General features: G+C 35.5%; 1 protein-coding gene across 4 annotated transcripts in view; it reads right to left on the reverse strand.

Moving 5' to 3' along the window:
• Window positions 1-12,241, reverse strand: part of FAM184A (family with sequence similarity 184 member A) — a 70,055-nt gene that overhangs the window by 26,052 nt on the left and 31,762 nt on the right. For 2 of the 4 annotated variants that reach the window (XM_075046842.1, XM_075046841.1), the window contains exons 6-9: window positions 9,350-9,472; window positions 7,579-7,740; window positions 5,504-5,625; window positions 5,157-5,307 (exon numbers count right to left, since the gene is read on the reverse strand). In XM_075046842.1, coding sequence (XP_074902943.1) covers window positions 5,157-5,307; window positions 5,504-5,625; window positions 7,579-7,740; window positions 9,350-9,472 — 558 coding nt within the window. Of the gene's footprint in view, window positions 1-5,156; window positions 5,308-5,499; window positions 5,626-7,578; window positions 7,741-9,349; window positions 9,473-12,241 lie in introns of all 4 variants that reach the window. The other 2 variants (XM_075046844.1, XM_075046843.1) reach the window with 1 other exon arrangement.

Here is a 12,241-nt window from a genome sequence, read left to right on the forward strand (position 1 = left end):
TACAACAACCAATCTGGATAGAACAAATGCACCAACCAACCTTCAGGATCACATCTCTGTGTAGGACAGGGAGCCCAGAACAAGGGGGATTCTTTATTGAGAAGTACAGACAGTCATGAAACAGGGGGAAGCACCCTCAACAGATGGCCCTCGGAGGGCTGCAGCGACCCTGGATTACATGATTATTCACACGCTCATGTACAATAGTTTTTTACTTGCTTAAAGCATAGGTTTCCCACTTAGAGTACAGGAGTACTGATTCTTCTAGACCAGTGGTGGGTGGCAGGCTGTATACAGACACTGGATCTAGGCAGAAACGCCCAGAGCTCCCCTGATTCTCTGTGAGGCCTGCAGGAGCAGCAGCACAGTCCCATTAAGACCACAGTTTTGAGAGCTGTAGCCCCTTCTGAAAGTTTCCAAGAGCTGCAGAAAGTGGTGCTCCTTTGCAAAAACAAAGTATCTGCAGAGGAAAGAAGAGGCATAAAACCTTATCCTGAACTGCATTCCAGGTGCTCTCTGTTCTTTGCTCCCTCTTTGGTATGAATTTTCTTTTTATTCTTTCGGATTTCAGCATTTTCGATTTCTAAGTGCTTTTTAAATCTTGCCCAAAATCCCTCACCATCCACTAGATGTCACAGTAGCTTTACTAGTATTATTGAATACTGGACTGCCCAAAGAGAATGAGGGGGCTGTTCCTTGAAATTTACCCCCCTCTGTTTCTGACAGACAAGCCTTTGGACAGTCTGTTCAGGACAATACCAAGTGACAGGAAGCAGAGTAAAATGATTCCGTGCTGAAAGTTAATCTCCCTTCTTTCAGGAAACTGATAGAGGGTTGTCCTGGTTTCAGCCGGGATGGAGTTAACTGTCTTCCTAGTAGCTGGTACAGTGCTATGTTTTGAGTTCAGTATGTGAAGAATGTTGATAACACTGATGTTTTCAGTTGTTGCTCAGTAGTGTTTAGACTATAGTCAAGGATTTTCAGCTTCTCATGCCCAGCCAGGGCACCTGACCCAAACTGGCCAACGGTGTATTCCATACCATGTGACGTCCCATCTAGTTTAGGAACTGGGAAGGGGGGGGAGGCAGTTTTTTTTGGCCGCTCGGGGACTGGCTGGGTGTCGGTCGGCGGGTGGTGAGCAATTGCCCTGTGCATCATTTGTACATTTCAATCCTTTTATTACTTACTGTTGTCATTTTATTAGTGTTATCATTATCATTATTAGTTTCTTCTTTTCTGTTCTATTAAACCGTTCTTATCTCAACCCAGGAGTTTTACTTCTTTTCCTGATTTTCTCCCCCATCCCACTGGATGGGGGGGGAAGTGAGTGAGCGGCTGCGTGGTGCTTAGTTGCTGGCTGGGGTTAAACCACGACAAGGGTAGGTACAGGTATAGTTTTCCTATAGAAATTTCCAGCATCCATTCGACAGCAAATCTTCTAAAGCAAGGACTACCCAGGCTGTGGAACAGGCCAGTAATCCTTGTGCTGGGAAAAGAAAGTAGCATTTCCCAATGCTGCTAATGTGAATGCACGTCAGCTCTGCGATAAGCACCTCCACATAGGCAAATAAAGACAGAGCAATAACTGCCCTCTGGTAGAAGCCTGGTCAATGGGCATTTACAGATGTGCAGTGGAGCTCCGTGACTTTTCTACAGCACTCCACTTCATGAACAAGAGCATATGCAGTGTCCAGGGTTTTAAGATTGAGCTTGAAATTTTCTGAAAAACTACGATTTGAATAATGTCTATATCAGAAAGAAATATTTACATTTTGATATAAATCAAAGTTTCTCATATTTACTTTGACGGTTTAGAAAGGAACACACCATCACAGAAACAAACTCGGAATAGGAAACTTCTACAATTTTTTCAAAAAAGGAGAGAATCTTTGCAGCAGGAAAAATAAACAACAACTACCAAAGTATATATAATATACTTTTCTCCATTCTCACTGTACTATTTCTAATATTCTCATTCATAGAAGATGGTATCTTCATGTGCAAAAAGTTGACAATGTTAGAAAGATGAATGTCACATTAATGCTTGGTCACGTAATAGTATGAAGCTATGTAAGAATGGAAAAAACGCTGACAGAAACATTTATTTTACTGAAGAGCACCTTTTACTGAAAGGTAAGGAAGATGGGAGAACCAATATTTGCTCATCCACAATCAGAGGACTTGATTCAGTTTACAGAAAGAAACATTTCTCACGAGAAGAAATAGATAAGAAGAATACAGGTCTTAACCTGTATGTTTCAGTGCCCAGAATTGAAGGTTGCACAACACGGAGAGGCAGGAGGAAGAACACACTCATGCTTTAAAAAAAGAAAAATCCTGCTATTTCGTCCATGGCTGAAGCCTCCTCAGCAGTAAAGTGTTTTTAAGAAAAGCATTAAAAGCCCATTACACAGCTAACAGAAATGGAAAAGAGCTAGCACATCTGAATTCACTACATATTTCATGAAGAAAGTCTCACATGGATTGATGCAGAAATACTTAGTACAATTTACAGGAAAAAAGGTAAAGCACTTTCTTTTTATGTCTTTTAGAACCATTTCTCATATCAGAGATAAGAACTACATGGTTGGTCTCTAGACACCGATCTAGTTAACCTACCAACCACATTTAACTGTAGATGGCAAGTGATGCTTTGCAACTGGCAAGAATGTGTTTAAGCACTTAATCAGCTGAATAGCATTTTCTCTCAAGAGAATTATTTTACTCATAACAAAGCTATACTGTTAGAATAACAGTAATCCTGCATGCATTCTATGAGGGACCACTTTGCATTACTGGTATAGAAGCAAAACTATTACCTTGCTTTATGCAAGAGCTAGATCTCGCCTATCAAATGTGCAACAACTACTAGAAGACAGAAATTTGTAGATGAGTATAACAATTAAAAAAAACAAAACAGCTTAGTATACTTTATGGGCATAATTTTTTGATTGAACAGTTTAGTCTATTTTTTTAAAATTGTTGCCTTTTATAGCTGTGTCTCTTAATTCAGTTTTTCCCGCACCAGTCACCAGCATTTCAAGATGCTGTATTTTTCTACAGTTTAAGTAACTATATTTAAACCCTCCATCCATTTAAACCTGTTTTTTCAATACTTTGCTTACATAGCCATTTGTATACTTGAAGTTAGGTGCTACGCTTCCTTGTAGCTTGTTTTTAAATCAAACCTGAGATGCATCAATACCTATTAGAAAATTACATACCCATATTGATGAGCAATTAATTTCTTAATTCAACCTTTCTGAACAGCATTTATACAACTAAATGGTGAAGCTCTAGACACTTTCTCAACATAAAGAGCACATGTAGACCTCACTTTCTGTCAAGTTAGGAGTTTACAAATGATTTAGCAAAGACCCTGGTCTTGTATTATTTTGATAAATCTTTGTATAGTACTGCTGGTATAGACCAGACTAATGCTTCAGGTGCACATTTACAGATTGCCAAGCACAGCTAGGCTTACTGCAGTAGTTCCTGTAGCATCAAATCGGGACCAATGCAGTTTCCACTCAGAATAGCATCAGTGCAACTCTCAGAAGCTACCCTTTGTGTACTGCAATCAGGAGGAACTTACTACAAACCCATTTCTCTAAGCATTAAGTCACCCATCCTGTACACTACAGTCTGGAATTCTCTCTCCTTCAGGTGTAATGGATAAAATGTAGATTCCTACAGAGGGAAGCTTAATTCCCTACCACCAACTATAACTTTTCAATCTTTATGAAATACCTATCCAACTCAAATACTGGAACAGAAAAGCAACAGCTGGAGGAAAAAAAAAACAAAACCAAAACCCACAACAAAAAACCCCAAACCCCACGACTCCCAGGGTTTAGTTTATTAGTCCTCCGAACATACATGCTGTTCTGAAATGGTGCAGCTCTTTGATATGGTAAAAGGAATGAAGAAAAAAACCCAACCATTTTGCTTATGCAGACCATTTCCTATGTCTGCAAATTCTCTAGCAAAATTCTCACTATTACAGTTAGCTTTCTGATTCCAAGATTTCTTCCATATGCAGAAAAAAATTGTTCATTTGCAACATGCTAATTTTCCATCCTGAAACTGTAGGTTAGATTTATTATGGTATTTTTAAAAGGTAGAGATAAGTAAAGTATTTTTAAAGTATTTTAAAACTACAGGAAGTTTAACATACGCCTTTCAAATTGTACTTTCCTAGAGAAAATGCTATTTGTAGGTAGAATTAAAAAGAGCAAAAGAAGCTTGGGTAAATGCAGCAAGGGAAACAAAATCAAGTGAGTCTAAATCTTATTACATTCATGTTGTAAAAAGTAACAGACCAAGAACTTGAAAACCTCCAGCTTTTATGAGCCTAAGCCACAAGATTTTACAAGCTTAAATTCCCTTGTCAGCAAAATAAATTGTTATGTGTTCCTATAAGAAGCTGTATAATCAAGTGCACATTCAGTTATTAGACTTCTCAAATTAGACAGCAAATTAAAAGCCATCCCACAATAACACCCTGAAATCGCAGTCATTTAATGAGTTCCAAAATCTATTTCTTTTTCTTTAAAACGTATTTGTTAATTATCAGCTATTCTTTCAAACTGTAGTCAATAAAACGAGTTCTGTAGCATTTGTAATTTGGAAAAATTAGAAAGCAAGTATTTTCTATGAATTATCTAACATAACTGAGTTTATAAATATGAGCTACAATTAAAAAACTCAGTATTTATAAAAAAATTATGCCAAAATAATGTGCAAAATCACTTAAGAGAAGACATAGTTGTAATAAACGTGTTGTAGAACTGAGGGACATTTTGACTTTTCAGTGACTTGTTCAGTGTTATTATTGTAAAGATAATGGATACCTCCAAGTCCAAACAACTAGCATTGGTAAATATGTACAGAATAGGTGAGCAGACAGAATCACAAAAATCTTTTAGTGAAGAGGTAAGACTGTCAACACTCTCCCGCTCCCCCCAAAAAACTGTAAAAAGCGTTATTCACATTTAGTGTAAGGTGTTTAATAATGATTAGGTTTAAAAAGCATTATGCTAACAAATTTCATTTCAAAGACAGATGTCACAACCAATTTCATGTAGTTAATTGGTAATAAACTACCAGCAACTAAATTGTAATGGCCTTCCAATTCTCAAAGAGGCCATAGTTACCTGGTCTAAAAGATCTTCAACTTTTTTTTGCCATCCATCCCTTGCTGCATTTTTTTCACGTTCTTTCAGCTGCAACAGCTGAGTCATGGCTGCCTTCTTATCCTCTTCATGCTGCAGCCTCAGTTCTTCACGAAGCTTATTACATTCCTGTCTAAAAGCAAAGGTCAAATAACTAAAATGCAGCGGACCTTGTGCAAGAAGCAAAAAATAATTAAAAGCTCAGTAATAATTGGAAAAGCTTAGATAATAACAGAAACCTTTGCTTTACATTTCATTTGCTATTGCATTTGCATGTGATACATACTTCATTTCTTATTAAAGAATAAAAGAGAAAAATTAATACTTGCCGAAGATTTTCTGTCCATTTTATTTCCAAGTCGCGAGCCATTCTGTCAACTTTGAACTTTTCCTCTTCTCTCATGGCAGCAATCATTGCCTCGTGCTGTTGTCTCTCCTGATCTAGTTCTCCCTGCAAACACAAACTTCACAATAGAGACTGATCAGCAGCAAAAAAGTATTTCAAACCTTAAACGAGTGTATTTATAATAAAAGTGTCAGTTACAATTGGCTCATAAAACTTGAGCTATAACTTTTTTCAGTGTGTAATTCCTAATTATGCACAATTAACGCCTATATATCTGCTGATATTTCTTACTTGTGGAACAGAATTTTGCATTCCTATAAAAAGCTATAAAAAGCAATTTTCCAATAAGTCATTCTGGAAGTAATCGTTTCAAATACAGTTACATTTAATCACAGAATAATTTATGTTGGAAAGAACCTCAAAAGGTCATCAAGTCCTGTTCACTGCAGGACTAACTTCAGAATTAGAGTAGGTTGCTTAGGTTCTTGTCAAGCATGTTTTTGTCAATCCATGTTTTGGATTTTTTTTTTTTCTTTTAAAGCAGCAAATATTCAGTATTTGAATTTCAAAGCTTGAGCTACCTGGATTTGATACAAAGTTCATGTATCTTCTTTCTGTTTCTTGACTGGACAAACCTGCTAGAAACAGGGTTTTACAGTCTGAACACAGAAAAAGAACTTTAAAATTCCTATCAATTTCTGTTCAAATTTCACCATACTAAGTAGTATTAGGTACCACCTAGAAATCATACCTACAGGAATGTTTTTCACCAGTGCTTGATTCATTCATGAGAGGGAAACATGGCTGTCTAAATTTAATTAAGACTTTTTAAAGTGAGAATTTTTTAAAATATATAAATGAAAAAATCCTACAGAAATCTGTTAAGATAAACATCATTGCCAGTAACCTGCTATGTATGAATATTTAGATGTTATAATAGGTGAACAGAGAAGAACGCAGTAGTTCATAAGGACACTTAGAGAAATGATAAAAAAATACAGAGGAAGCTGTATACTGTAATAGGGTCCACATCTAATGACCATAGCCGAAAGAAATAAAAAAAACAAACCAAAACAAAACAAAAACCAAACCCCAAACCCAATATCCTGTTTCAGGCTGGTTTTATTAAGAAAATAGCATCAACATGAAAACAGATTTAGGGAAAAATTTTTCTTAATATTTGCTGCTCTAGTTCAAATATTGCTGTGATCTTGTAAATGTACACTGTTTACTGAGGAAAGAAAAAGGAAAGGTTATACTTTGTATTAAAGTCAATGAGCTATTAAGAGATAACTGACAGGTCCAGTTCCATCTAAGCCAACTAAAATGGCAATATATTTGTGCTTAGACAAATTAATTGCTTCAATTGTATAAAGTGATCACATTTTCTGGATGATAATCTGCCATCTTTCAAGATATCATAGCATATATCTTTATTCTCAAGCATCTTCTAAAATTCTAAACTTGAGCCTGAAATGAAGATTGTGCCCATTATTTAAGCAAGACATAGTATGCATGCATAAAAAAAAAGATTAAAAAGGTTTCACTGAATTCTAGAGCTAGTAAGCTCTGGATCTTGTTTTGCACCAAGACATGAAACTGTCTGGAATAGCACTGGTGTAACACATATCCCTTTTACATTCTCATGAAATTCTGTTAAGCCTCTGAAAAAATCCAACTCTGGATATATTTTGTACGGACATACTTTGGCAGCTACAATTGGTATTAACCATAGAAAGATGTAGTTACAGCAATACGCATTAAATACGAAAAGTGTTCTGAAAACAAAACAAAAAAAACCCAAACCACCCCCCCAAAATGAACCAACCAACAAAAAAAACCCAAAAACAAAAAACAAACCCAACCAAACCAACTTGTCCTAGTTTTCCAGGTTTTTTTCTCTCTGCTTGAAATAAAAAGAGAAATCTCTCTTTTAACAAAGCCATATAAAGCTCCTTCAATAATGTGTACACTATAATACCTCTTGCCATTTTAAAAACAAGACCAAAATCACCATGACTGTACTTTGCACAATTTATTCTCCAACTTTATGGTTACCTCAACGCTATACAATGAATCTGTGGTCTCTCGCAGTCTTGCTCTAGTTAATTCTAGTTCTTTCTGGAGTATTTCCTGAGCTTCTTGAAGACTGGAGATATGTCCTTCTGCAGTACCAAGGCCTTGTTCACTTTTTCGTACTAGGTCTTGCAGACGACACACCTATGACAAAAAAAAAGTTTCCATAATTATTACTAATGGCATCCAAGTCATCCTGGTTTCATTTTCCTCCAGTGTTTTCTAATTCCCACCTAGACAAATTCTTATTGGCACAGCTGTTCTCCTCTATTATCACTTAATGTTTCTGCATTAAAAAACAAATTCCTGTAATATTATAAAATCAAACAAAGATTCAATTAAAGGATTTTTACAAGTAAAAAACCATCCAAGCTATGTTTGAAGTATTTTGCAAGGAAAGAGGTTACATAAAATTCTGAAATCACCTGTAACTTTACTGTGAGAAAGCATGTTTTATGCAAATTAAAATAATGAGAACCACTATTTCAAAATATATAAACTCTAATCTAATGGATAAATTAACTTGTGCTAGGGTATATGCTTCTCTGTTTTCAGATTGCTATCTGTCCATAAATTAGACTGTTTAAACCTCAGTCTAATATCATTCCTACATGAAAAACAGCCCCTGAAACTGTACTGATAGCCTTGAAGCGCACCACTGTCTACATATCTGGTAGTAGCATGCCACTTGCATGAGATATGAACAGCAGTCCTGTATATAATATAATATATAATATATATTCTGAAAATATGTTTTAATAAATTAACATGTATATTAATATAGTAATGCACTGAAATATTAATAATATATCAATACACAATATTTTAACATACAAGAATATATCCTTTAATATTATAATAATAATAATTTAATATATACTTCCAGAAGGGCAAACTTTCCCACTTATTAAAAACAAGCAGTTTCATTCTAAAGTGAGTTCAACGTTCATACAAGTTGCAAGCCACCAGAATCAGACAAACACCTGCCACCTCCAGAACTTGTATGGTATAGAAAATGGTATGAAGAGTACTGCTGCAAAAAAGTACTTGAATTCATGCTTAAGTCTGTCAAAACACACACTGAAATAATACGTATGGCCTCTTGAAACAAGGCAAAAGTTCCAGACAAAAATAGATTGATGGTTTTGAGATCAGTAGAATATATTTCTAGTTTAAAAATATTATATTATGAAAAGGTGGAGATTTCAAGCTCAAAAAATTAAAAGTGTATTGAGATATGATACGCTTAACATTGATTGCGTATATCAAAACATTGCAAATAACTTGGGTCTTACTAGAAGTATTTAATGTCATTTTTTGATGGAAATATATGAAGATCATCTGCAAGTCAGGAAGCTGACAATTTACAATATGTTAATTGTAACCAAATATGAGTTTAAATACAGTTAATTTTCCCTCTGTCTCCTGACATATTTTCTGTAGAGGTCTGCATACCTAACGAGAAGATAAGCAGAGTTAAAACAAGAAAGGCTGTTTACATCAACTGTTTTGTACCTCAATCGCTTTTGCTGATTTTTGTTAATTTTGTAAAGGACAATAAAACCAGTGCTCAGAATCAGTCAAGTAACTTACCATGTTTGAAGAATACTCCACTTTAAACACAAATAAGGCACTAAACAGACTGAACAGTGTAGTCCTAGCTCTGTACTAGACTCTAAGCACAAGATCATTATTGATGAAATGTGGTCTAGTGCACAGGACTGTTAGCTGATAGAATTAAGTTAACCCTTGCCTCCTGATTGGCAGAAGTCAGTTTTGTTGTCAGCTCTTCCTTGAGGTTTTCCAGCTGCTGTCGGAGCTGATTCTTATCGTCCTCCAAATGCAGTTTCTCCTTCTCAAACTGCTGCTCCAACTCCTTCAGAAATAAGAAGGATGGAAGAAATATTAAATACTTGCCATACAGTCATCGCAAAGTACAGGTATACCACATGAAAATTATTCCTCCTGGCATAAATATTGAAGAATTGTCCCTTCCTTAAAGTGTTAAAACATGAACATTTATTTCCTTTTACAATGGATGTCTTAATTTTTCAGTTAATTTTCTAATCTAACATCCTTGATGAATCACAAAAAGACAAACAGGACTTTCCTCTCAGTTACTAGTTTCAGTTTGCACTTAATTATCAAAATCATTAAAACTATATCTACTTTCACAGTTTTTCAATCTGAGCTGACAGAATGCAGAAGTTTTCACTTTTTATAAAATTAAACTGCTAATATGCTTATCCTTCAGCCTTCACCCATCTATCTCTTACACATAATCCTCACAGAAAATAGTAAGTCTTAAAATCCAGACTGAGCTCTGGGAATTTTTTCAGGCTGTTACAATAAACGAGAAAAAGCCCCATACCATATCTATAAAATTTATGTAGAACCAAAAGAAATCAACGATTAGCCTTCAAGTTCAACTATATGGAATCAAGTAACACCTCTGTTTTCATTCAATCTCTGTGGAGTAATAGCCAAATTCTGAAAATAACTCTGGTGGATGAATTATGTCTCTCTTACATAAGCCTATGTTGTATATGCATTTGTTAGAAACTTTTTTCTTTTTTTAAGGAAATATTTGGAATATATTTTCAGAAGAACAGTTTCTGTCACAAAATACTTAACATGAAACATGTTAAAGTTAAGACCTTTATTATATATGTCATATTATATATTTCATATATTTTGTTATATATATTTATATATAATATAATATACGACAAAGCCTGCCTGAAGAAGATTAAGGTTGCCAAGTAAGGTGCTCCAGAGCCAGGTAATACAAGACTTCAAGGTTTTCTATGCAGATAGAGAGGCTCCTTTATTAACTCCCTCCTAGGGCTTCAGCTGCAGTGCAAGGCTTAGCACCGATTCAGTGCCTCTGTGTAGCCCTCAGCTCAGATTTCTGAGAAATCAATAACATTTCAGAAACAGCTATGAAAATACATAGACCAGAGCCATGCATGAAACAAAAAGTACAACTGCAGGCATTGGTAAGACTGCGGAGACAAGGAGAGTTAAGTGCTCAGGAATTCAAGAGGAAAAAGACTGTCATGAAAAAGTGTAAAACCAGGCAGCTGGAAGACAGCAACTTGGTGTCATCCAGCTCATTCCCAGAAGCAACAGGGGCCAACCCTTCCTCATCCAAAACCAGACTCCTCAAGTGTTTTGCTGGGGGTGGTAAGCACATTAAGCTTAGCAGCTTCTAAGTTCTAGCACTCCATTAGGGTGTGCAATAGGCAATAAATAATTTGTGTATGAACTGCTTGCTCAATCTCTTTGTTCACAGTAGCAGTTGGACAAAGTGACAAAACAGAGGGTTACACTTTCAATAATACACTGCTATACAACGTAACTCAACAAGTGCATGTTTTCTTCACTGGGCCCAGATCAACAACCATGTGGGACAAATGATGCTTGCTAAGTGAGACTTGCTCAATTCTTCTTGTTCGCACTATGAAATCTGCCGGCTGCAAAATTTCACTAGTGCAATTCACACCCTATTCTGATAACTGAGTAATTAGTTCTTTTATGATACTTGTCAGTACAGCTGTGCAGTACTACAAAATTATTAGCAGCTCTATTTTCATAATCATCCTATGAACTGATGCCATTTTTACAGCTGATTTTATAGATGGAAGAATTGAAGCAGAGAGATATTTTTAAGCCATTTCTTGAGTCCTATTTTCATTCTTTAGAATTCTCTTCTGTTCCATTTTTTCCAAAGATTTCCAAACCCCAGATGCCCTTCCCAGTCTTCCAGTCCTAATAAATCCTCATGTCCTCTACCCCAAGGCTCCTTGTACCATGCTTCTTCCTCATAATAAATTCAACTCTTCCCCACATTTGAGACTGACTGATTCTTCCTTGAATTACTCAAACAACACAACATATGCTTAGCGAGACAGGTTTGACAGAGGAGACAGTATACCGATTAAGATTTACTGAGATCTTGACCCTGACATATTTTCATAGTTAATTTTCCCTTGCTAAAATAAAGTTCCAGATTTCTCACATTTATAGAGCTGTTCCCTATTTTAACTAATGATTTAAGAACATTTTATGATATCCTTTGTTTTATTCTTGACACTATTTTAATAACAAACAAAAGAAAACAAAACAAAATGAACCATAGATCTTACTGAAGTAAAAGAAAAATATTCCCCCAAACCCTTAAGAGACATTGTTTTAGTAACAGGCATATTTGAAGTTACAAAGAAAGTAAACCTGAAAGATCAGATGCATGTATGTCTCGGAGAACTACTTCCATTACTAGCAGACATGAAAAAAAAATCTTCGGGTTTATTCAAATTAGAACTAAGAAGCAACACACTAGTAAAATAATTTACAAAAAAAAAAAAACAAAACAACTTAAGATGCACATCATTAACTACAGCTGTGTTTCTTGATACATTTCCTGTGAACACACCAGAAGAGCATAACAGAGCCTTAAATTAAACAGTATTTCAGTATTTAGCCTGGTTCACTGTATAAGGCAAAATTTATGTATAATGCAAATACAATCAGATTAGGAAATAATAATCCAAAATTGGTCCTCTCATTTATCCCAACAAAGAAAAGGCCAATTTTGTGAAACAAAGCCTTTCAGTTTCAGGATTCCAGTCAAAGGTAAATGAAT

The sequence above is a fragment of the Buteo buteo genome, chromosome 15 (assembly GCF_964188355.1).
Source record: "Buteo buteo chromosome 15, bButBut1.hap1.1, whole genome shotgun sequence".
In the NCBI taxonomy this organism is placed as follows: domain Eukaryota; kingdom Metazoa; phylum Chordata; class Aves; order Accipitriformes; family Accipitridae; genus Buteo; species Buteo buteo.